The sequence below is a fragment of the Numenius arquata genome, chromosome 2, assembly GCF_964106895.1.
Source record: "Numenius arquata chromosome 2, bNumArq3.hap1.1, whole genome shotgun sequence".
In the NCBI taxonomy this organism is placed as follows: Eukaryota; Metazoa; Chordata; class Aves; order Charadriiformes; family Scolopacidae; genus Numenius; species Numenius arquata.
In genome coordinates this window covers 70,569,274-70,593,588 of record NC_133577.1, presented here as the reverse complement: position 1 = coordinate 70,593,588, position 24,315 = coordinate 70,569,274, and the positions used below count along the sequence as shown (strand labels likewise).

Genomic DNA, 24,315 nt, shown 5'->3' with positions numbered 1-24,315 from the left:
CTTCCCAGCTATAAAGTGGGATTAATAAACTGTGCTTGCCTTACCTGGGTATATTAAAGTTTCTGAAAGTCCAACAGCTGTCTCTACAGAAATAAGAAGTGCTTGGGTCTTTCTGATACCACCCCACACCCTAAGAGCTGACCCGCTGGCTTGCTTCTCACAGCTGGGGTCAAATGCAAGTTTGTGCTGCTTGCAGGTAAGTATGGTAGTTAGCAGCAGCTCTTGTGAGCATCCTTGACCTGGACCCTGCTCCAAGGGGCCAGACAGCATATGAGTCAAGGTAAAATTTTCATTCTGTTAGGTATCTCTTCAAAACTCTTGGTAGAAATACTTCTGCCCCTCATCAGTGTTATATCTGGGGACCTGTTGATTGCCAGCAGCAATTAATGCAATGCTGGTAGCAGAGCTTGGGAAGGAGTGGAAGTGATTGACTTTCAAATTCAGGGCTGTTGTTTGCAGGACTGTGCTTCGGGGAAAACCCATAAAAAGGTTTCCGTCTAGAAACTGAGCGTATCTGATGTGGAATTACAGAGAAACAATGAACAGGAAAGTTGACAGTACTGCTTTTACTGAGCAGAGTTGCACTTTTAAGTCCACTTAAGAAGTACGTTTTGCAAGACAGAGCCGTAGACACTTAGGAGGGCAATCCCCTCAGAGTCCGAAAAAGAACATTGCAGCCTCTAATTAAGCAGAGTATTAACTACCTTATCTCCTTGATGAAACTTGGTAAACTCTACTCTGACAGACGCGCACACACGGCTTTCTCCCTGGAAATTTGGAAGTGAAGACATGCTTTCTCTATCATCTATATGATTTATTTTTCCCCTGGCTATTCCTCTGGAGTTGCACGAATGCACTGAACTAAGTGCAGCTGTCTTTGCGCTGAGCCGTATTTGCATAGAGCTCTATTTGCATGTTGGCTTGTGCTGGCGTACAATATTAATAAGGTATTAAAGGAGAGCAGGGGAAGGGGGAGGGGCAAGTTAAGATTTCAGTCTTGTCTAAGCAGGGCCATGCAAATAAATTTCCTTTTATCCAGAATTAATGACTAATACGTTAACTGGCCTCAGTCTGGGATTTTGCCTGCTTGGGAACGATGTCTGCAGCAAGAGGATGTGCTTCCCGCTCCGTCTTCCATGCCTCCAGAGACATTAGTGGGTTTGTCCACCTTTGGCTGGGAGCTGCAAGGCTGCTGGTGCAAGGAAGGCTCTCTGGTTACAACCATGTATGTCTGGAAACAAATGCAGCCCGGTGGAAAGCCACAGCATGGGAATGGACGAGAGGGAGAAGGGAGGAAACAAAGGAAAAAGGGGGAAAGAGCAAGTTCTGTACCAAGAGAAAGCTACAGCTTTGAACTTGGACCTGAGCTGCCCTTAACCTGAAAGAGCACACCTGTAACAAATGGTTCAGTGGGAGGGTATGTCCCTCAGAGGCGGAGAGCTGGGGTTACCTGCCATCATTCAGCGTGGTGGCTGCGCTTAGCATCCAGATCCATACTTGCCCTGGAGTTCATCCAGCCTGGGCATCTGTTCCGCCTCACGTGCAGGGCTCAGCACGTGCTAACCCATGTACTGGTGCTAGCTGCTGTCTGGGGGGGCTACTTGTTAGTCTGTGTGGCGAGTGGACAGGGAGCAGCAGGAGAGACGGATCCCTTGCCTGCAGGATTCCCAAGAGGGGCATGCTACTGTGACTAGGAGAGCCAGGGTGGGACTTGGGAGACTCGCTGTTTTGCGCGTTGTTAGCTCCTAGTGATGATAATCTGATTGCAGGACCCTCGGAGCCCAAGTGGTAAGGGCTCCTGTGGGGGGAGCTGATTAGCGTGATCTCCAGGGAGAGGTTGCCTCCACTGTGCAGGGTACAAAGTACTTCTGGAGCTTGCACACCTGGTACCATTTATCAACAGCCCAGAAATGCCTGAAGAAGGGGAGCTGTTCTAGAAGGACCTGTTTACAATCAGAGTTCTATCAGGTTTCTGTGTCCCAGATATATGGGGGAGTACAGGACATCCCGAATTCCTGTGTTGTGGAAGAGATGGGCCTTAGCCCCAAGCAGGTTTGCATTGCTTGTTGTTGGGAATGGTGGATCAGAATCTTTCAAACCTGGGCTTGCCACTAGCGTAATTGCCTCCTGTGCTAGTTCCGAGGCCTCAGCTTTCCTTGGGGTGCCATCCAGCTGAACTGGATCACCTTTACCCAAAGTCTTGGTGTTTCAGCTCACAATGGAAGAATAAGCAAGGTGGTGGGGGGTGTGTGTGTGTGCAATGTTCCTGTCTCTGTGCTCAGTTCTCGCTGTAGACATTTTGGTGCTAACCCGGTAATCCCACAAGTCGCTTGGGGGAACAGTTTGATCTTGCTGTGGGGATGGTGCCACATTATGGGGGAAGCTCTGTTCTTAATCAGTGCAGAAGCCGTGAGGGGAAAAACAAGTCTGCAACATCACTTGGCAACACAATTATTATAATAGGGTTTGCTTCTTCCTACACTGCCCAACTGAATTATTTTCTCCATATGGTGGAGCTACTCTGTTTTTAACTGGTTCTTCCTGCCCCTTCACCAGATGGCTGTTTTTATGCAGGACCTCACAGCTCTTGCGCGTTGTGCCTTGCTGAGCTGGGAGCCGGGAAAGGAGCTCAGGTGAAAGCAGGCTCAGGATGGACGCTGCTAGCCCTGATCATGGGGCAACAAACATAGCTGGAGCTGGACATTAGGCATCATCATTAAGATGAGTATTTCGATGTTATCTAACAGGATAACTCAAAGCTAGCGTTCTGTTTATTTCTGGTGGTCGTGAGATTTTGATGAGAGCACAGAGTTGAAGGATGCACGCCGTAAAGTCTTCCCCTTCTGGGTTGCCAGCTCACTTCAGGCCTGACCTGTAACAGCTCGTTGTCATCCTTGTCTTAGGTGTTTAGCACAGCTCTGCTAATACGATGCAATCCTTTCTGTCTTCTTGCTATATTTGTCTTCCTGGAGCAGGACACCCACCTGTAAGCTGCTTGTTGCTCTCCAGCTGCCCAGGGATCCTTGTCGTGCACCACAGAGTGCCGCTGCTTTGAGTCTATCCTCACGGTACCAAGGACACAGGGAGTGAAAAAAAAAAAGCAAACAACAACAAAAAAAAAAAACCTGCAAAATAATAAAAGGGACATACAGAAATTCCAACAGTAGGTGCAAAGTGTTTTGAAAAAGATAAATCGCTTCTGTAATTTACACTTCAGGTCGAAATAGCCCACCTGGATTCTGGGTAGCCAGGCGCTCCACATCTGTATTCAAGGGCCTTCCTCATTTGCTTTTAGTCTGCTTTTCTAAGGAAATGAGATGTGTGTGATCACACTGCTGCTCTGTTCCCCTTAACTTTTGAATCCGGTGGACAAATTCAAGCAAATTTGATGCAGGGGGAGAGGTCTCAGTGGTATTGAGTGCTACATGTTTCATGAAAATAGGCAGCTGGGCAGAGACCCTGTTAATGCATGCCCCGGGGGAAAGGCTGCAGTGTCAGCTTGCCAGTTAATATATACTGTTGGAGGAGTGTCTCTGTGCAGGAGGTCAGTCCTGAGACCCTGGTCTGTAGGAAACAGCGAAGTCTTTCTCTGGCCTTTTCTTTTTTAATTTTCTTTTCTTTTTTTTTTTTTTTTTCCTTTGGTGAGACTTGAAAATAAAAATAACACTTTTCATCTTCAAAGGGCTTTGCAAACATCAGCTAATTAATCCTTCCCTCATCTAGTTTGCTGCTTCAAGGAAGAGTGGAAAAGCAGGGATTTTTCTAAAAGTGAGATAGATCCTCAGAGGGCCCATCTCAATCCTAGAGGGTCTGCAGCTATTGCTCCACTCCAGAGCATGCAGCTCTGTACTATGGTGTTGTTTGTTCTTTGTTTCTTTACCTAATAAATAAACAATGGAATTCAAAGAAACAACCAAGAGATGTTCCTCAACACATATACCCCAGCTTATGGGTAAACCATCAGCCTGAAAAAAATGTAGTTTGGCTTAATCAGGAGGGGAGGAAAATTCCCATCATTAAATTTTAGATCTTTAAAATTCATCATACGCGAGATCTTCGTATTTTCTCAGAAATTACCTTGAAAACACGATAGGACACTTCCTATTGTGAGAAGATCTTCCTGTTCTTCTCCTGATGTTCCTGAAGATCTTGTGGCCATTGTCAAAACCAGAAGCTTTAGCCAGTTCTCCACGCCGTTGCTCCAGCAAACTGTACTTGAGTACAGTATCAGTCCTGCTGCTGGTGTGACAAGCAGACCTTGCCTGGTGGATTCAGGGGAGGATGAGAACTGCGCTGACACTGACCCTCTCTGTTGGGTGAAAGATGAGAATGATAAACCAGGCCTGACTCTGGAGAAGTCAGCACAATGGGTGTTGGATGGGAGGAGGGCACAGTAGGAGTAGATGGATTTTACCCTGTTGGCTTCAAATGAGCTCTGGCTGCTCTTCCACAGCCAGATCCAGGTTTTCTACAGATGGTAGCTCTGACTTCTGGTCACAAGTCACCCGTCACCTTGGTTGTGTGCAGGATGGGCATCAATGCAAAAAGCCAGTGGTTCTGGTGGGTTTTCCCTTGATCTCAGCCATCAACCAGGTCTGGCAGAGGTGCCAGGGTCTCCTCTAGTCACAGGGATGTGGTGTGGAGCACCACAAGGGTTCAATAATGAGATACCCCATTGAGTGGTATTTCTTTTTGAATGTTTTTTCTTTTTTCAGTGGTGCCCAGGGATAGGACAAGAGGAAATGGGCACAAACTTGAATGTAAGAAGTTCCACCTAAACATGAGGAGGAACTTCTTTACTTTGAGGGTGGCCGAGCACTGGAATGGGCTGCTCAGAGAGGTGATAGAGTCTCCTTCTTTGGAGACATTCGAAACCCGCTTGGACACGTTCCTGTGCAATCTGCTCTAGGTGGACCTGCTTTGGCAGGGGGCTTGGACTAGATGATCTCCAGAGGTCCCTTCCAACCCCATATCATTCTGTGATTCTGTGAGTGGAGGGGGAAACTATAAAGAGGGGGGGAAAGCTGAATTGGAGGTGCCTATAGCTGGAACATCTGTGTCACGGTCAACACCAAAGATGGCAGGTTGCTGTTACAGCTTTCCTGAGGGCTTGGCTGAGAGAAGCTTCATCTGAATGCAGTATGTGCTCGTAGGCATTGGGAGCAGGGAGTCTGGCTGAGAAAGCATTTGGCTCTCGCAGTGTGTGGAGAAGGAGAGGTTTTGCATGGTACCTCTGGGACATGGGAACCAGTGTCCATTGTGGGTTTTTTCCAGCGTCCTCTCCACTGTCTATTGTGGATCCAACTCAGAAATAAAGCTTTAGGGATGGGCTGATGCTCTGTGATTTTTTAAAATTTTTTTTTGGCCGCTTCACAAACATTTGGAAACGCATTTGAGCATTTTGGTGGCGTTGAGCATGGTTGCATTCGATACAGTGAGTTAGCCTCGGAGGGCAGCAGGTGCTGTGCTTTTTGTTTTCTCTGCCAGCGTGAAAGAGGCCTATACCTCCTTGGTTTTTCTGTATCCCACCTGTGCCTAGTTTTCTATCAGGATCCTGAGGTGAGCATCTTGAAGCTCAGCAGCCTCAAAAGCACCACAGAAGCTCTCGCCTTCCTAGGTTTCTTTCTCAAGAGAAATTACGTATTTAATTTCCTCTTGATACTACTCATATTGGCTTTTCTGGGGTGATTCTATCTTCATTGGCATTCAACGGGTGTGAACTTTTCGGGGGTCCAAAACTGGGCATGCATACGACTGTGTATCATTGCATGACTTTCATCCTGCAAGCTTTTCACTCTTGTCATTGTCTTGTCATTTTTTTATCTATTCCACTTTGCATCAATATGGATTTCTATGGCAGATATGGTTACAATTAGAAAATAATTATTTTAGTATTGTTAGACCATGAATTAATTATAATTTCTGGTAGGACAGAAAAAAGCAAGAACAGAAAATAGTTCTCAGATCTAGCACTTGAAGTATGTCTCACTATTGATGCTGCAGCAGCAGTTTTCCTTATTTTATACATATTTGCTATTATTCTACAACTCAAAAGCCTGGATCCAGAAATACTGCAGAAAGAGGAAATGGTGATTAGAGAGCGCAGGTTCTCAAAGGAAGCTATTTTAGGTTTCCCCAAAGAAAAAAAAAAAAAAAAAAAGACCCTCAGGCTTCGCTGCATCAGAAACGTGATGCTGTACTTTGAGTAGAAACATCCTGAGTTACCTACAAATTCATTGTCTTCCAATCATTGCCTTGCGCTTCCCCTGCCCACCTCTGCATAACTCTGATTTGCCTGCCTGTGTCTGCATGCATAAATGTGCAAGAAATGAGTCCCAAGTGGCTCTTGAAGCTTTGGTTGGGTTTGCTGGACTAGTATATAGGAAAAGGAAAAGAAAAAAAAAAAGTAATTCTTCTTTTAAACTGGGAAATTCAGATCAGTCATCAGGGAGACGCAGTAAACAAGGAGCCTGGCGTTGCTGTTTTTAGACAGGCGCTGCTCGGAGTAGGATTGTGCTTTAGGAGGTGCTAAGTATGTTCAGCAATATTGGCATTTTGTTTCAGTTGGATGAAGATCCGAAAGCCAATCTGAGCCCTTCATGAATGGAAACGGTCTTCCCTCTTGCGCCCTTACCTTGTTTCTCCGTCTCACGTGGCGGATGTAAAGACCCACATCCCTCCTACCTCCATCCCACCTCAACCTCCACCGAGAGGTGTCAGCTTCTCACGCCGGGGTGAAGGAAAGGCAGGAAATCTCAAGCTGCCTTTCCCCAGCCACGCTGGCCTGCAGGGATCACAGAAGTTGTGCCACTTAATCCTTAAGCCGCCGTGGCATGTTGCGGGGCGGTGACAATGAGCATAAACAAAATACGTAATTAATAAAGCAGTGGTGGTTTGCGTTTGGTGCTTGGCGATGGGTGGGACGTGAAGGGAAGCGGCGGGGTAATTAGAGATATGAAAAATGAGGCAGGAATATGCGGTAACCTTTCTAGGTTAGCTGTCCCTGTGATCGATGGCCTACATTGTTTTCTCGCTAACCTCTTGGTGAACCTCCCCTTAGAATAACAGGGGAAATACAGTTATTCCCTTCCCCATCGTGTTTGTTGGTAAAGCACTCATGTACCGCCTTGTTATTGCACCCTAAATATTGCAGTGTGTTGGTAGTAAATCATATGATGTGTAATGAGCTGCACCCCATGCCAGGTCCTTCCCATCCTCCTCCTGTCCAGCTGGAGGCTGGAGGCTGCCTGCCCGTCGCGGTGCGGGCAACGGCACAGACTCTGTCGCCGTCTCGATTAAACCAAAAAGACCACTTTCCACAACTAAAACAGGTGTTGAGGGAGCTGCGAGGACAGAGGTGGGGAAGGGTGTAGTGAAGGAGGTGACAAAACCAAAGATGTACCCTAAGATTTTTGGTTGGAGGGATGGGCAAGCTCCAAGATGTTGGGGTGGTAAACTTGTGGGCTTACAATTGGTGGCACAGGCCTGGGTGACAGTGTATTTAAGGGGAAGTATTGGTCCGTTTGCATCCCCTACTGCATGAATGTACTCTGGTTTTACCTATCAAAGCCAAACTTACTCTGTTTTCGGTAGTTTCAAACACAGCCCTCAAGTGATGAGGTTTCTGAGAGCTGCAGCCAACTTTATGAACCCCGAACTCCTCCATCAGGAGGAAGATGGTTTGCTTCAGGCATTTTGCAGGGAATCATATGATAGACACCAGATAAAATTGCAGCATGTAAAAAAATGTAAAGAATGCCAGGAAATGTTCTTGAACCCAGCAGTTGACTTAGCAGAGGGCTAAATGGTTACAGGCAGTCACAATAATTGAAGATATGATTGTATACATAACAGAGCCCCTTCTTTCAAGAAAGGGTGGATCTTTGCCTTCATGTCCTGGGAAGTACTTTTGATTGTTGTATTTATTTCTCTGGAGTAATTACTGAACTTCCCCTCAGCCAAAAGCATTCCTGATATATAGGGATTTCTTCGCCCTTTTCAAGGACGATACTGGCTACTTGCAAAACAGTCAAATTAAGAAATGACATCCGTACCGCAGTGTGATCCAAGGACGAATGAGAAGTTAAAATTAATCAGATGGGAATCATTCCAAATTCCCCTCGTGTATGGCAAAGAGGAGGAAAAGTTTCTTTTGTATGATGGTTTTTTCCGCAAGTTTTGTCTCTCCAAAATCTCTGTCATGGCCACCTAAAATTTTAACATGTGGGAAATGTTTATATTTTTTTCAGAACATTGGGATAGCTTTAAGAATTTGTTTTGGCAAGAAAAAAATGAAACTGTAAAAGGAGACATTTGAAGAGTCCCAGAAACAAATATATGACTATGTGTTGACATGTTATGAAGGTGTTGGGAGCGACTCCTTACTTAAAATTGTGTTGAAATTTGCACTTACTATGGATTTAAATTCATCAGCTTCACACTTTAATGATTGAATTTAGTCTCCTGATTTGGTACAGAGATGCGTTGGAGAACAATTGAATTTTCCATGTGATGGTTTTAAATAAAGAATGAATATAACTTTGCAGAAGACTTTATTTCAAAAGTCTTCCTTCTGAAGCATTGCCTTTCTTCCTGCAAGCATTATGGTTCCTTTGGACTATGTGCACACCACGCGTGCATTCTTGCTTGTATTCTAGTTTTCTGCCTGTCTCCTGTAAGACACATGGCATTAAAGGTAAAAGTCAGAGTCATTCCTCTGCTGACAGCTGCAGGGGCTCTCTTCCACATCTGGACAATTGGGGAATTGCAGTCTTTGGCCCTAAAATGTGGTAGCCCCCATCCCCATGTGAGATAAGGTGTGAGTGGGAGCAGAGGACATTTCACGGAAAACACCATTTCTGAGATGGTGTTTCAGGCTTGTCCTGTCCATCCCTTTGCTCCCTAGGCGCTGGACCAGCAGGCATTTAGCACAGGAAGGGTGAAACCTAGGAGGAGGGGTGGGGAAGGAGGGGGATCTCAGGAGGAGATAAACTGGTGTTTGGAGTGAGCAGGTGAGCTCAGTGGAGTTTTGAAGCGGAGCAAGGGCAGGTGGGGACAGCGGGAGGGGTGGGAAGTTAAGGCAGGGAGTAGGGGAGCTAGCACGGGAGATGTGGTATGGGGGGAGCGAGACCCCACTGGCTGCAGACAAGGCACTGGTCCCTCCAAGCCCTTGGGGTGCTGCTTGCCACTATCACTGTACCCAGGGCTCCGTGAGGAGCAGGGGGGTACCCGTTAACCCTCAGTGCTCAGGTTTGTGCTCGAGAACCTCGGGCACTTACCACAGAATCCCAGAACGTCTCGTGTTGGAAGGCACCCATAAGGATCGTCGAGTCCAACTCCCTGCTCCTCGCAGGAGTCCACACAGGTCCACACCGACGCGGTGCGTGCTGGACGGATGTTTGTGTGCCGGCTTGTTGAGGGCAGCCATGAGCCATGTGTTGTCAGCAGCCTGAGATTTCAGTGCTGATCCTTTGTCCTTCCTGCAGATTTGCTTAAGCCTTACTTTATTGTAGCTTTTACGTAACCGGCAGCGGGACACCAGTATCACCGGCTGCTGGGGCTTCCCAGCGGTGCTGCTCCTATCCGTGGGCTCACTCCTGTCCCCGTCGGCTGCAGCACCCAGACTGGCAGTGGTTACCTCGGTGGGTCAGGGACTGTGTTTTGTGCAGGCTTGGTTGCAGATCCCCAGCAAGTCCTATAGTTTGTATTTCCAGGGTGATGGGGGATCCCAAATTAGGTTGCGAGTCTCTTAAGGCACACACTGTTATCTTACGCTTTTTTACAGCACCTGGTATAGTAGCGCCCTGCTTAAACCTTCCAGATCTTACCCCTAGCATAAATACAATAAAAATAAGTTAAATTCCAAGTGGAGTCGAGTTTCCACAATTCCATGGAAGAGGAATGTTTTTCTGCAGTGCTTGTACAGGGGGGGGCTGTTGTCACCCGCTCCGCGGGTCGCTCTGCAAGCTGTGTTGATTCTAGTAGGGGTTGAGTTAAAAGTAGAAATTTGCAGCAGGAATAGCCAGCTGGGGCACCTCCGGGGTGCCCCTGCTGTTTCCAGCCACGCATACCTCCAAGTGCATCCCAGCCCTCCTGGGCAGGCATTCCCAGGCTTTTCCTAAAACCTGTTTGTAAACCAGGCAGGTCCTTACAGGGTAGGTGGGATACTGCGACTCACCGAGCGGGACATTAAAGTGGGCCTTAGATTTCATGAGCTGTTCCCGACACACTGTCTTGCTGGGTGACATCTACAGGCCATTTCGCCTCAAAATCTGCCTTGCCCTCAGTAATACCCGTCTCTTTTGAAAGAGCTTTCTAATCCCTGCATTATTGTTGCTGTTCCCAAATATCAGAAGTAGAAGACGTTGTGGTCTAACAGATACGGCGCACTGTTCGCAAGGACCCCACTTCTTTTCTTGGCTTTGCTACACTCTCTCCGTATGATCTTGGGCGAACTGCTCCACCAATCTGTTCCCCTGTCACCGCACATCGTCTTAGATCATCATTTCTCTGGAGCAGACGCAGTCCCTTAGCACGTCGTCTTTTAGCGTCTAGCGTTATGGGGCCCCAGTCTCCACCGGGACTTCTGCGTGCTACAGAAATACAAATAGTTGCTGCTAATAATAATATTAAATCTGCATGGCTTTTCAGAGATAAGTAAAGGGCAATGCTCCTTTCTCTGAGGAGCAGGCAGGATAAGTACTTTATTTTTGTCTTTGTCTTTTTCTAATTAAAAAAACCAAGTGGCCAGTAGACCTGATTAAAAGAAAAAAAAAATAAAGGAGGCTGCAGTAATTTGATATTTTTAGCTTCAGACCTGCTACTTGCTCTGTGAAGCCAATCTTAGGATCATGGCCTGAGTCTGGTTCCTATCCGTGTTTGCCAGGGGTAGAAATCCTTTCAGAGCCTTATATTGGCAGTTGGCTCGGTGTTGGGGCTAATCCCATAAAACCACCGTGCAACTTGGTGCAACTTCCAGTATTTGCTGTGAACAAAAGTCTCAGGGAACGTTACAGATCTGACACAAGGAGCTTCACTTGGCTGATAGATGGCAGGGCCCTGGGCTGAAACGATAAGGGTTTGGGATGGCGCTGAGCGTGGCAGAGTGGGAGGCTGTCGGAGACAAGAAGTAAACTCTTGACTGTCTCTGTGTGCCTTGGGATTTTTTTTAATTATTATTTCATTTCCAAAGAAACCCAACAGCAACAACAAAAGGTCTTAAATATTCAACAGTGAAAACAATAGATTTGAAAAGGAAAACAAAAAAGTTAGAGCCAGCTCTGGCATTGGTGGACATTTGGCTCTGAGGGAAGCGAGAACAGCTTGGATTTGCATAAATTGCATACTGCAGGTCAGAAAGCGGAGTCAGAATTATGCTTTCATTGCAGTGGCATGAATGGAAGCACATAATTGGCATTCTTCCCTTCTTGATCAGATGCCTCCTTCAGGGGATCTCTGCACCCAATAGGTTGCAGCTCATCCATTCACTGCTTGGCATGGATAGGGCTTTTGTTTTCAAATTATGATTTTTCTATTCTCTGATTTCTTCCATAACCTGGGAAAGCCCCAGACCTCCCCCGCCTGTGCATTACCCTTTGTTTCGGAGAACAAGCAGAGGTCACACCGTGCTGAATGTAGCTGTTGTTGCATCACATACCCCCCTCTCCCGGGCATGTTTCTGCACTTCTGGGTCAGCGTGGAGCTCATGACCCTCGGGGGCGATGGTCGTGGTGCTCAGCCTTGCGCACCTTCTCGGAAGTTTACCGAGTTCTGCTTTTCTGAGTCCAACGAGGGGAGCGTGATTGCGATCAGTCCAGTAGGGCTTCCTCCGGGGATGTACAAAGAGGCACTTCTGGCTGGGACAAACTTAGTATACTGTCTCTTGGCTGACCTAGGACCTGGCTTTCTTTTCCATTATTGGGCTTAATAGCTTTTCTTGCCTCTTAAGATTTCCAGCTCAAGTGCAACAAGGACTTGCTAGCAGGATTCAGATTCAGCAAAGCACTTAAATGTAGGCTTAACTTTAGCTGCATCCAGTGCCCTCACCGGGACTCAGGCAGGCGTTTGCTTCAGGTGATGCATATGGTGAAGGGTTCCGCTGAACTGGAGCCGCAGCCTCCAGCAAGTGAGTACAGTGCTGCTAAAATCTCGTGTCCATTCAGACATCGGCCAGCCGCGTGGAAGCCTTTCCTGCTGAATGTCAGGTCCTGGTCCTCCTCCCCACGTGGTTCTCTGTCAGCACTGCCCGCTCCAGGGCTTCTTCTCTCATCCTGGATGCGTGTTTGCAGTTTCTCCCTCCGCAGAGTCACCGGCCAGACCGAATGCCACGTGCCACTTGGCCATGCCCCATCTTTTCCTTGGACCATACCCGCCCTAATGTTGATATCAGATCCGCTCAGCGGCAAAGGCAAATGGCAACTAACGGCTATTGATGGCTGGGGCCTGCCTCTTCATTTATCCACAGATAAATGTTTAACCTGTCAGCGCTAAGAAATCATATTGATTAGAGAGACTTTGTTTTATTCCTTGGGTCTGCTAATCGAAAGGGCAAGTCCTCCTTTAATATCTTCCTGCCACAGGCTCGGTTCTACTGTACCTTGTCCGAAAAAGCTTTTATTTTTAAGGCACAGGGAAAATGATGTGTATAAGACATAAACTACGGGAATTTTCATTCCCCTCTGGCTTTAGGAGGAGGAGAGCAGCTGGTAGAGAGTGGATGAGAAAGGCTTTATCTGCTGTATTTTGGTTACTGCGCTTTGAGTGATGGGTTTAATAATTGATAGAGCAATTTAGCAATGATCCATAATCCCGAAAGAAGCCTACGCTCCCCTCCCTCTCCCTCTCCCGCCCTCCCTCTGAGACTGACAGGCTGCTCTCAGTGTTTTTGTCTGCAAAATTTCATCCCTTGGTTTCTGTAAACAGCCTGACATGGGAGAGGGAGAAAAAAAAAGCAACTGTTTCTAAATCTTTTGTCTTGTTTCCACAAACAGCTGCGCTGCTTTCTCCAGTTCAGGGCTTCAGTCATTTGCTCGCATGCTCTTGCCGAAGGGAGCAGGAGGTTTTCTTTCAGGCCCCAACCTAAATGGGATGTATGTATGCAGTGCATATAGGAGAACAGAGTGGCGCAGAGCCTCCCAGCAGGGACCCCTCCCTCCCCATTTAAACCCAGGCTTTGTTCGTGGCTGAATCTGGCTTTCTTAATCCCAAGAAAGGTGCGTAGCGACGGCAAGTGCTTGGAGTATGCTAGTGCGCTTTGCCTGAAACTCTTCCAGGATTAACCCATGGAAATTGCTTTTCCCAAGAGCCTCGTGCTGGCAGTCGCAGCGAGGGTCAGAATCCCGTCAGGGTGCCTGGTGTGTAAGCGTCTGTGTGAAGCCCCATTTTTAAAGGTGGGGACACACAATCTGCGCTTGCCCACCGTAGCAGCACGGGGCTGTGTTTGCAGGAACGTGGTGTGCACCCACTCCATGGGCATCCAGAGTTTTCAGCGCCCCAGTGCATGATGTCCACCTCTCTCTTCACCCACAGTACATGCAAGAAGAGAGCAGAAAAGATGAGAGAGGAAAAAGGAAACAGAGGGAAGCGGGAGAGAAAAAGAGACACGGTTATAGGTACTGAATATGTGTTGAGGCCAAGGCAGAGTGAAGATAGGGAGGAGGTACACAATGGGCACAAGCTGGAACATAGGAAGTTCCACTCAAATATGAGGAAGAACTTCTTTCCGGTGAAGGTGACAGAGCACTGGAACAGGCTGCCCAGGGAGGTCATGGAGTCCCCTTCTCTGGAGATTTTCAAGACCCGCCTGGATGCAGTCCTGAGTAACGTGCTCTGGGCAATCCTGCTTTAGCAGGGGAGTTGGACTAGATGATCTCTAGAAGGTCCCTTCCAACTCCAAAAATTCCGTGATTCCATGATTCTGTGCAGCCTGACAGAAAGCTGGGTATAGGCAAAGTCAAATGAAATGTATTAAGTTATGTTTTTCCATATGTATTACACAGACGCCAGATTGACAACAAGTTGTAATTAAGCATGACATAAACTCAGCTATGCACAGCTGTATTATTCCTTAAAATTACAAGGGGTGAGGTCCTTTGGGGCACAGCAAAGTTTATGGGCGCTCCGCCATGGGAGGTCTGTAAGACAAGCCGGCTAAATGCTTGCCAGGAGTGACACAGGCCTGGGATGTCCCAGTATCAGGGAGTGGGTGACTTCCTAGGGTCTGGGCTGGCTCTGTCAGCCTCTGACACCATCCTCTGGAGTATTTTCACCCTTCCCAGTCAGCACCCTGGTGGAACATGAGCGGTGTCAAGGGGCGGGTAGTTTAGTCTGCTTCTATGATTTATTTGCTATTAAATACCCTCAGTAATGATAGGCTTCCGAGGCTTGTTCGATAATTATGCCAATCAAGTCCAGAAGTATTTCTTGTGTAACTTGCTCTGTGTTTTTTAAAAGACAGACAGAACTATGTGTGTATATTTGCTAAAAACACCCTGACTCCTGCATCTGTACCCCCTGAAACACTCCCAGCTATGTAGTGTTTTGCCTGGATGTAGGATCATGGTGACCTTCCTATTAACAACCATATAGTTACCACACCATATAGAGTCAGAGTAGTTCAGGTGGGAGGGGGCCTCAGGAGGTCATTTAGCCCAGTCTGTTGCTCAAGTTAGGGCCAGACATGAGATCAAGATTGGGGCTTTGTCTTGTCGGGTCTTGAAAGCCTCCAAGATTGGTGACTGCACAGCCTCTCAGGGCAGCCTGTGCCAGTGGTTCGTTATCTGCACAGTGGAGATGTTTTCTCTGTCCCCAGTGGGAACCTTCCCTGTTTCAGTTTATGTCTATCATCTCCACCTCCTGCTGCCCACCTGAGCAAAGAGCCTGGCACTGTCTTCTCAATGTGGCAGAGGAGAAGGGGGTAGGATGCTGTCAGGTCTCCCATGGCTGTCTCTCTCCCTGCCGAGGTTGCTCCAGTTTGCCCATGCACTGGGGGCCCCAGGCTGAACGTGGTATCCGGATGTGGTCTCACAAGTGTGGCTGGAGGTGGGTCATCATCTTCCTTGGTCTGCTGGCCCTGTTCCAGGGAGGCTATTGGTCCAACTGCTACCAGGGTCCCTGTTTCACCCCACTGCCCCCCAAGTTAAGGTGCTCATGGCCTTTCCTGCCTAGTGGTCCCCAGGTATTGTCACCAAGGCTCATCCGTCCCATGGGCAGGACTTAGCGTTTGTCCTGGCTGCATTTCAGAAGGTCCCCATTGGCCCATGCCTCCTGCCTGTCCAGGTCCCTCTGGGTGGCAGGCCTGCCCTCAAGTGCATCACTGAGTCTGTCCAGTTTGGTGTCACCAGTAAACTGGATGAGAGTGCACTCTGCCTCTTCCCCTGGGTCAGTGGTAAAGATGTTAAACAAAACCAGTCTTGGGATAAACCCCTGTGGTACCTCACTTGTTACCAACCTCTAGTTTATATTTATGTCCTGTAACATAAACCATCACCAAAGGCTGAGTGGATCCAGCTTCCAGTCCTCTGAGCTGATACAGATATTTTTTGATGCGTTGCAAACTAATCTTCAGGGATGGGTGAGGGCAATGTGAGCAATGCAGTGTTGGAGCTACCCTCTAGTGGTGGTTGTCCTGGTGGTTTGACAGCCTTGGAAACGGCTCTGGCTACACCCGCAGTTCTTTCTAGAAACTGGGTGTAGCTGTGTTTGACCTGTGAAATAGGGAGCATTATAGTAGGTCCTTTAGAGGCACCCTCCCTCCTTAAAACACAAACAAAAACATCTTTGTGGGTAAACACTGTGCTCTGATAGATTGGGTGACATTTCCTCAATGGCCCTTTCCCTCCCTCATGAATATCCCTGTGTTGACTAAACTTTCCAGGGTTTAAAGTTTATGCTCGAATCTGAAAGGCTTGGTGTGCCTGCATGTTCTGGGATGAGTCCTGACCCGCAGGACTGTCCCTTGCTGTGATTCTGTTGGATTGGTTCTTCCCAACACGGTCCAGAGATCATGGCAGTCCTCGAGGCCCTAGCGAGCGGTCTGCAGGGCTGCACCACTTCTGTATGGGCTTCAGCTGAACATCTGAGCAAACTCCAGCACTTGGGGATGCAGGAGGAATGCAGAGGTCCTGCAGCAAGGCCAGCAATGAGGGTAAGCTTGGCTGTCCCTGGCTGGGAGCAGCACAGGTGGGGTCTGGAGCTTCTCTCCTGCCCACTGCATGAGCAAGCGAGCAGAAGCTGTTGGTGCTTTCAGGTGTTAAGCTCTGGCCCTGATAGCTGGCTTTTTCATAGGTGGGAAGTTTGCAACTGCCCATCCCCGGAGCAGATAAAGGCCTTGAGTCTGGGGGTCATCCGTATTAGATGTCTGCATCCCTGCCAGGTGTCTGTGCTAGTGGAGAGGTGGAGGGGGGAGCAAAATAGCAACTATAACCTTTTACTCCCAGAATATGAGCCTGTCTCCTTTTACAGCCTTGCACTTAAGAAGTGATTTGGGAGGTACAGAGGGACAAAAAAAGGTGCTATATGCTCTCCACATCCATTAACCAAGAGCTAAAGGTACTCTGCATGCTACAGTATATGGCAATAAAAAGTGAATACCTCCACAAAATACAAAAGGGTCAAGTGAGCAAGTATGAGAAAGAGTCCATAAAGATGCTGAAGAACGGGTTCAGCTGGGAGGAAGATGGAGCCACACCGCTTGAATAAAAGCCCCTTTGTAAGACATGTAAAGGATGCAGTGGGAAAGCGCAGGCACTGAGAGGGGTCAAGCCCTGGCCATGCAGCTGGTCAGCGTGTGCCTGCTTGGGCCGGGGGGTCCGGCTCCTGCCTCTCTGCCTCTGCCCAGGGCTTTCTGCATGGAGATGTGAAAACTGCGGCTTCCTGGAGTTCAGGCGGTGGCAGGCGAGACTAACAGGTAGAAGAACACGGGAGCTGTGTATATCGACCCAGCAGACGGCATCACTGTAGGTCTGCCTGCAGCTGCCCGCCAACCACCTTCTAGAAGCGTCACCCCGAAGGCAGGGAGCAGGAACGCTCTCAGCCCAAGGTGCCAGCAAGTATCAAGTTTTGAGTTATATTTTTGTCTGATATGTATACTTGCCCATGAAGGACTCTGCCGAGACAATCACGCTCTTCCATGGGACTCTACCAGAGGTGATAAATTATCCCTGAGGAGGACAGTTTGCAGGGTAGTTTTAAAATTCAGAAAGAGCCCATCTCTCTGAATCCAAGTCTGTGGAAATGAATTTTTTTTTTGGCATTTGTTTTTAATGTCCTGTGATGTGTGGGTGAAAAAGCCAGTGAGCTAGACTGGTAATTAATTTTCCTGACAGAAACACCAGACAATGAAATTACCCTGCCACAAAGCAGGGTTGCTAAAGTAAATACTCTGCCAGCGGCAGGCCTGAAAGCAGGAAGGGGTCATATGTGAGGTGCAAGCAAATGATGAGATGGCACTTCTGCCTCTGGGGACCTCTGTGGGCACTTCTGCCTCTGTGGGTGCTGCCAGCACGGGGATCCCTGTGTCCTGTGTCCCTGCCACCCAGCAGTGGCAGCTCTCTGGTATACACGGGCGCATTGAAGCTGTGCCCCAAGGTGATGGAGGACCTGCCGGACCCAGTGCTGAGCTGAGGAGCAGCAGGTCACTCTTTGCTGGCCGGGGGAGTAATTTGGTCTGGGAAAGGAGTAGGAGATGTGTGGAGCTGGCATGGGCTGGCTGCTTCTCTCCTGGAGATAGAGGCTCTTGGAGGCAGCTCTTCAGTCTCTCCCAGGTTGGTGGTTTCTAAATCTTTGGTCCATGTGTGAACTGTAGAGCAGGTTGTGGCTTTGTGTACAGAAGGGGAGTGCCTTTCCTTGGGAGACATCGAAGGCAGCTTTTGGAAGAGGGAGAGCAGGAGGGTGAAGTTTTCTGTTTTCCCCCTATGTATCTCGTACTGGCGGCTGGAATTACTTTGCCGAGGGTGTTGTGGATGCACATCCATAAAACTTGTGGAGAGCGGTAAATGGGGACGTTCCTGCACGTACCGAGGTGTCTGGCAGCAGGCTGGCTGCCTTTGCTTGGTTTCAAGCAAGATGCCCACCACAATCAAAAGGTTTGGTGAGTCTGTTAAAACAAGCAGGATTATCGGGACCGAGAACACTTCCCTGTGCAGCCATGGAGAGATCTGCTGAAGATCTCAGTGCTGTTCTGGGAGGACCTGCCACCTTGTGAATAGTTCTTCTGAATTATAATTACAATGCTCTGATGTGCAGACTTTAATAGGGTATTTTCCCCTGTTACATAGTGTTACCAGCTGCAGAATGCAGAAATTCCACATAAGAACGGGCTAAGACATGGAAATGTTTTCTTTCTCTTTGGAAAAGAGAATTACACCATTCTTAGAGCAGCTGAGCTAAATCTGAGTGCTTTTAGGAACAAAAGGGTCAGTTATGGACTGGCCTGCATGCACATTTTAAGATCAGAGTTATTTAATATATTAATTATCTGTCAAAAGTGGTGGACCAGCAGTAAAGTGCTTAAGTGTGCAGATACCACACAGACTTGCTTAGGTTAGGCTGCAGAAAAGAACATTTAAGGGTCTCGATCTGGATTATAAACAGCATTATGCCAGATCAGTGCAGTACTGAAAGACAGTAAACATTGGAAGAGGAAAACTGAACTATCTACATAATTCTATGTCCTAAATTAACTGCAGCTCCTCTGGAGAAAGGACTGTGTGTCTCAGAGGATCTCCCAGATAACATCTGCTGAAATGCCTCGTGTCACTCCAAAAGCAAACAAAATACTAGGCTCAGGGAAGACTGGAACGCGAAAGCATTCTGCAAATAGTGTAAAATAAGTCTAGGGAATATCCTCAGGTTTAACTGTTTCTACATCTGCTCAGCCTGTCTCCAAGCAGACATGTCAGGGAGAGGAGTTGTAGGGCCAGGCGGTGGAAGCGGATTGAAACATCCATGGGATGGACCACTGAGAAGCCAGAAGCTGTTGCAAACAAGGAAGAACAGGGCAGAGATATAAAAATAGCTTGTGCTAAGAGAAAGGTGATTCAGGTGCTTCTGTCTTCACCTCTAGGCCAATCCACGTGAACACGAAGTGAGAGGTGACAAATTTAAACCCGGTGAAGGAAAATCAGGCTTTAAACAACTGAGTTAAGATGCTATTGAAAGCAGAAGGTTGCCTGTGGAACTCCGTGCCACAGTGTGTGATTGAAGTCAAGATCTCACCCTGTCATAAAAAGTTGACATGTTTATGTTAAGAAAGAGAAGAGTTCCACGTGTTAGATAAAGGTCTATGTGCAGAAGAATCTGTGCATCCATAACCAAGCATACAGAGCAATTTATACCCGATAGAGGTTCAGAAGGCAATTTATCAGTGGGTGAGTTGTTTCTTTACAGAACTTGTAGCATCCTCCACCAAAACGCTTGGTGTTGGCTGTTAGCAAAGAGTACCAGCAGGCAGGCAGGCCACTGCTCCTTTGGGGGTGACTCCGGCTCTCTCTTTCGCACGGCGAACGGGAGGTGTCTGCTAGCTGAAAATCTGTAAGCCTGTGTGGTGTCTGATACCTGTAGTTCCTTTGATGTCTTAATGATTGCTTAATTAAATTAACAATATCTTTTTGTCTTAGGGCCACTCCCTCTCCACGGAAAAATTGCTGTCACGATGAAAAGGCAGGGCTGGGAGAAAGCCACAGCAAACACTGGCTGTGCTGTACCTAGGGCACCATATCACTTTGATCTGGCCCCACTCTCTCAGGGATTCTCATTGCTGTTCCACAATTGTCATCTGTTTGGGGCTTAGCAGGCAAAGATTGCAAGTAATGTTCAGGCTTGATTGAGTAATGCAAATACCAGCTTTCAAAAAGGTAAAATAAAATGAAACTATCTTACCACCTCCCCTCCCTACAAGGATAGGTCTGGTTTAATATAATGCAGGACATTGTTTAGTTGCCTTTTATGTTTTAAGTGGTACAGACACTGGGTTTGTGTTTTATTCCCAACAGTGGAGGTGCAAAACTTCTTTTTTATGTGAAAAAGAAATTCTCTCCTAATTGCTGCACTCCAGAAGCTGGAGTTTTTAAGGAAAACCCGCTGGACAGCCGAAAACTCCTGAGAAAAAAAAAAATCAGAAATTTTGGAACCCCAAATTCTAGGTCATCCCTTTTTGCAGGGGTCTGGAGGTGTTGGCAGCATTAAGTGTGGAGAGAGAGGGGAGGAGGTGTGTGCTGCATATGACAGCAGAGTAAGTGATTTTTATGAACAGGGAGGCTTCTACACAAAGTCACATTGGGAATATCCCACTGATAGTCCACCTCTCTGCTTAAGTTAGTGGGAGGGTTTTGAAGTTCAGGCGATGCGTGGCTGAGCTCTCATTAGTGACCAGGGACATTTCGTTCACAGTGTGGAAGGCAGACAGGGAGAGGCAGATGGCTTTGAATGCAGGATTTACATAGTAATGAGATTCAGGTCACCATAGCTGTCTTTCTCTCTCTGCATTTTGTCTAGGTGTTGAGTAGCATGCAGGGATGACGGAATGGGGAAGAAAGGAGGAAAATTAACCCCTTGTTCCTAAGGAGCAATTGGTGTTAGAATAAAAAATTTGTCACGATTGGCTAAAGAACAGTGGGGTACGGGAACAACAAGCACAGATGAAGCTATAAAAGGGCTAAGGGTAGCTGCTTTATAAGTTTCTGGCATGTTTTCTGTGTGAATGGCACAAAGCATCCTAGCCTTAAAATCCCAGAATTTCCCGTAATTTTTATGTCCACATTGCTGGTTTGAGAACAGATAGTTTGGGGCTTTTGTCATTACCAGTCAACCCAAAATTGGGGAATTTTGTGGACTGAAGATGGGGCATGGACTCTTGCTACAGGGCCTTTGCTTGTTTCCTTGGAAAAAATTACCCATTTTGCTTGGTTTCTTGGCTAAAGACTTGTCTTCACATGACTATGTAATGGCGTGATTAAAACATAATATTTTCCACTGCAATTGGTAATCCTTAGTATGATCTCACTGGTGTCAGATCTTATCCTGATGACAGATGGGAAACTGGGAACCATGCGCTCTATTTCCCACTCTGGATGGTGGCACTTGATTTGCTCAATAGCCAACCCCAGGCATTCCCAAAATATGCATCATGGCCCAAGAAATCCCAAGGCTGTTTGTAAAATTATGAAAGTTTTAAAGCGATGCATGTTTGTTTCTTTTATCTGTCTTCAGCCTTTTTTTTTTTTTTTTGCCTTTTTTTATGTAATGGTTAGAGGAGTATGGGAAAGTAAGTTTTTCTTTCTGTTGTACATCACCTGACACTAGAAGCTGGGGCTTTAAAAGAAAGTGGAGCAAGATCTGCAAGAAGAGCAGGAGAGAAGCCTGAGGTGATCCCTGTGTAAAACATAGAAACTATGGCACTTAACTGCATGTGGAAGTCTGGGCTGAGGTAGGGAAAGAGAGGAAGGTGCTTGTATGTGGAGATGGGTTTTGTATAAGTATTTCAGTATTTGTAAGATACTTTTGATTCTTCCACACAGAAGCCACTTTTGAAATGCAAAGCATTTGTGGCACTAAGGGTAGGATTCATCTTGTCTCGCCTCGGCCACTGCAGTTTAGGGAGCTTGTGTAGCCTCAGTGAAGAAAGATTCAAACTATCCCAAGACAGTGGGACAAATCCCCCTCGAGGAGGGTGGTGTGTCTCTCTCCATTGACTGCACAGTACCTGGCTAAGATTTGTCACCAGCTTCTACCTGGCTGAAAGGTGAAGTGACCCTCACCTTAAGGTCCTGTGGAAGTCTGAGCTGAGACTGGTCTTTCGTAATTATTTGGGCATCTCGTCCGTGCCCTGGCTGGGGATTCTCCTGGAGAGCTGAAGCAAAGCTTTTTTTACCTTGTCCTCTCCTTGCTCAGCAGGGCTAACACCAAAACTTACTGAGCAGAGTTGCCTCAGTGGCCATCTCCTGAAGCCATCAGTAAATGCATAGCAGGAGTGCTGCCTCATTTTGGCTGTTTGGGCTGCAAGAGAAGAGGAAATCTAATCAGGAGCCTGGGACAGACTGGGAAGTGAAGGCTTCTTGGCTACTTCTTTGTGAGGAAAAGGCTTAGGTCTAATAGATCTAATTATGTTATTCCTGTGTTTTATGGTTACATCCATTTGTTTAAAAAGTCTGTAATCCTTTTATACCAGTCCTGTAATGATTATTTAATGTCTGGCTGTTTGTGAAGCCCACCGAGCTGCACGAAGGGAGGATGCTTCACCACAGCGAGTCCACACGGTTCCTCCACAGGCCAGCAAGCTGGGCCTGAGGGCGGGGGCCTTAATTGGGTGGCTTTGAACACAAAACATTTATTTTGTGGTTCATTTTCCCACCCGCGGAATGAAAATAATGGTAGTTCTCTCCTTTGCAAACTGCTGTGAAACATAGGACTGTGTCTGGGTGAAGTGCTAGCAGAGGACTCTTCTGCAAAGATAAATATTCACCGGCTAGTGCTTGGTTAGCAGACACTTTGCTGGTGGCCAGTGGGACCCTCACCTCTGCAGGAGCAGTGATGCTGGCAGCAGGCAGCTCCGTGAGCATCACACTCTGTGTCCCCTATGCCAGCCGAGGGGATCTGCTCCCGTTGCTGATGTTTTCTAACCTCTTCCTTTGCAGAGCCCCTGAAATCATCCTCGGTTTACCTTTTTGTGAAGCAATCGATATGTGGTCGTTGGGATGTGTCATTGCAGAGCTGTTCTTGGGCTGGCCATTGTACCCAGGAGCTTCGGAGTATGATCAGGTGGGTACGGGCATTGCCCTGGGTGCTGGTAAGAGCACGGATGTTCATGGATTGGAGTTTTTTCCTCATCTTCTGTCAGAGTGGACAGATGCCTAGTTTTTCTGTTTTGCTAATAGGGGATATGTGATTCTTACACCCACCCACCCCCCAAGTCAACTTTTTCATTCTCCACTCGGGGTATTTACTTTAGGTAACCCATTACTGGCTTTTAAGACCTGACTGCCTAAGTGAAATCTCCATCAAGAGTCAACGCTGCTGTTGACTGGAGAGCTCTGTACATGTCTCTCCTCACTGAGCAGAGCAGGCACCCTTTCTCTGCTGTAACAGCAAGTATTGAATAAAGGTTTATTTGTTAGAAGAAACTGCACAAAACTCTGCTGTGTTTCATAACCCCTTTTATGAGGGTGCATATTAAAAGCAATGACAAGAAGGAGAACGTTCACAGTGGTGTAGGTTTCCAGTTAATATAAGCTGTCATACTTCTCTCCCTATAGGCTTTTATGCTCCTTTTGTAGTTCTAAAAGTGATAGTGCAGCAGCTGCTAGAGCCAGGGCTGCAGAACACGTTCATTCCTGTAGTCTTCTTCAGGGTGATAGTAGCTGTCTGTAAATGCAGCCTGGAAAGGGTCCTTTTTCTTTTAGAAAATTTTTAAAAAGAGCAGGGTAATAAATACATTTTTATATATGAAAATATTTCTTTGACTTTTCTTTTGTAACTAGTATTTTTTTAGTCAGAGCTGTAAAGGTGAAACTTGGCAGGGTAGATAACCCGCAATGAAGAGCAGGGCCATTAGTGACTCCAAAGGAAATCATAAGTAGCTGAAAAACTTACAAGCATTTGAAAATCACAGACCAAGCATGAAGAGTAGATTTCTTTCTCCTCCCTGCTGCACCCCAAAAGCCATAAAACCCAGCTGAAAAAGAAGCCATCATCATACCTACCTGCCCAGCTTAACTGCCCAGCGCAAAGCTTCCTCCACTGAAGTACGTTGAGGGCTCCTGGGGAGCTGGGAAAGGGGTAAGGGCTGATCCTGGGCCTTTGCTGCCGTCCAAGTTGCCCTGCAGCATTGGCGCTGGCCTGCGGGCAGGATCCTGGTGTTTCTCAGGTGCACGAGGTCCAATGGACCTAAGGAGCTGCAGAGCCTAGCAAGCCATGCTCAGTGAACCAGGTACTGAGTGCTTGGAAGTCTTTGAAACCATGAAACTTTTTATGACTTTATTTATTTTTTTTTTTTTTTCTCTCTCTCTGCCTCTTCTCTCAAAAACCCTTCCCATTCTTCCCTAGAATTTTCTAGAGTAGATGACTATTTTCAGTCATTTTGCCGAGTTTGCAGCAATTTTGCGGAGTGAAACATTCAGGAGTCAGGAGATGCCAAAGTTAAGGTTTCATGTGGCACCCCAGGCATGTGTGAGATCAGTCTCTAATTGTGTAATCACAGACCTTTTCTCCTTTGAATAAATAAATAAAAGTCTGAGATCCTAGAAACATGTGTAGCATCTTTTAGCTGTGTGAGTGACAGCAAGGTCATGCTCGTGGAAGTAACCCAAATAACAAATGAAG

General features: G+C 47.1%; 1 protein-coding gene across 2 annotated transcripts in view; it reads left to right on the top strand.

Annotated features, from left to right (window-relative positions):
- HIPK2 (homeodomain interacting protein kinase 2) overlaps positions 1–24,315 on the top strand; it is a 132,464-nt gene that overhangs the window by 74,363 nt on the left and 33,786 nt on the right. For both annotated transcript variants that reach the window (XM_074168260.1, XM_074168259.1), the window contains exon 3: positions 22,632–22,755. In XM_074168260.1, coding sequence (XP_074024361.1) covers positions 22,632–22,755 — 124 coding nt within the window. The remainder of the gene's footprint in view (positions 1–22,631; positions 22,756–24,315) is intronic.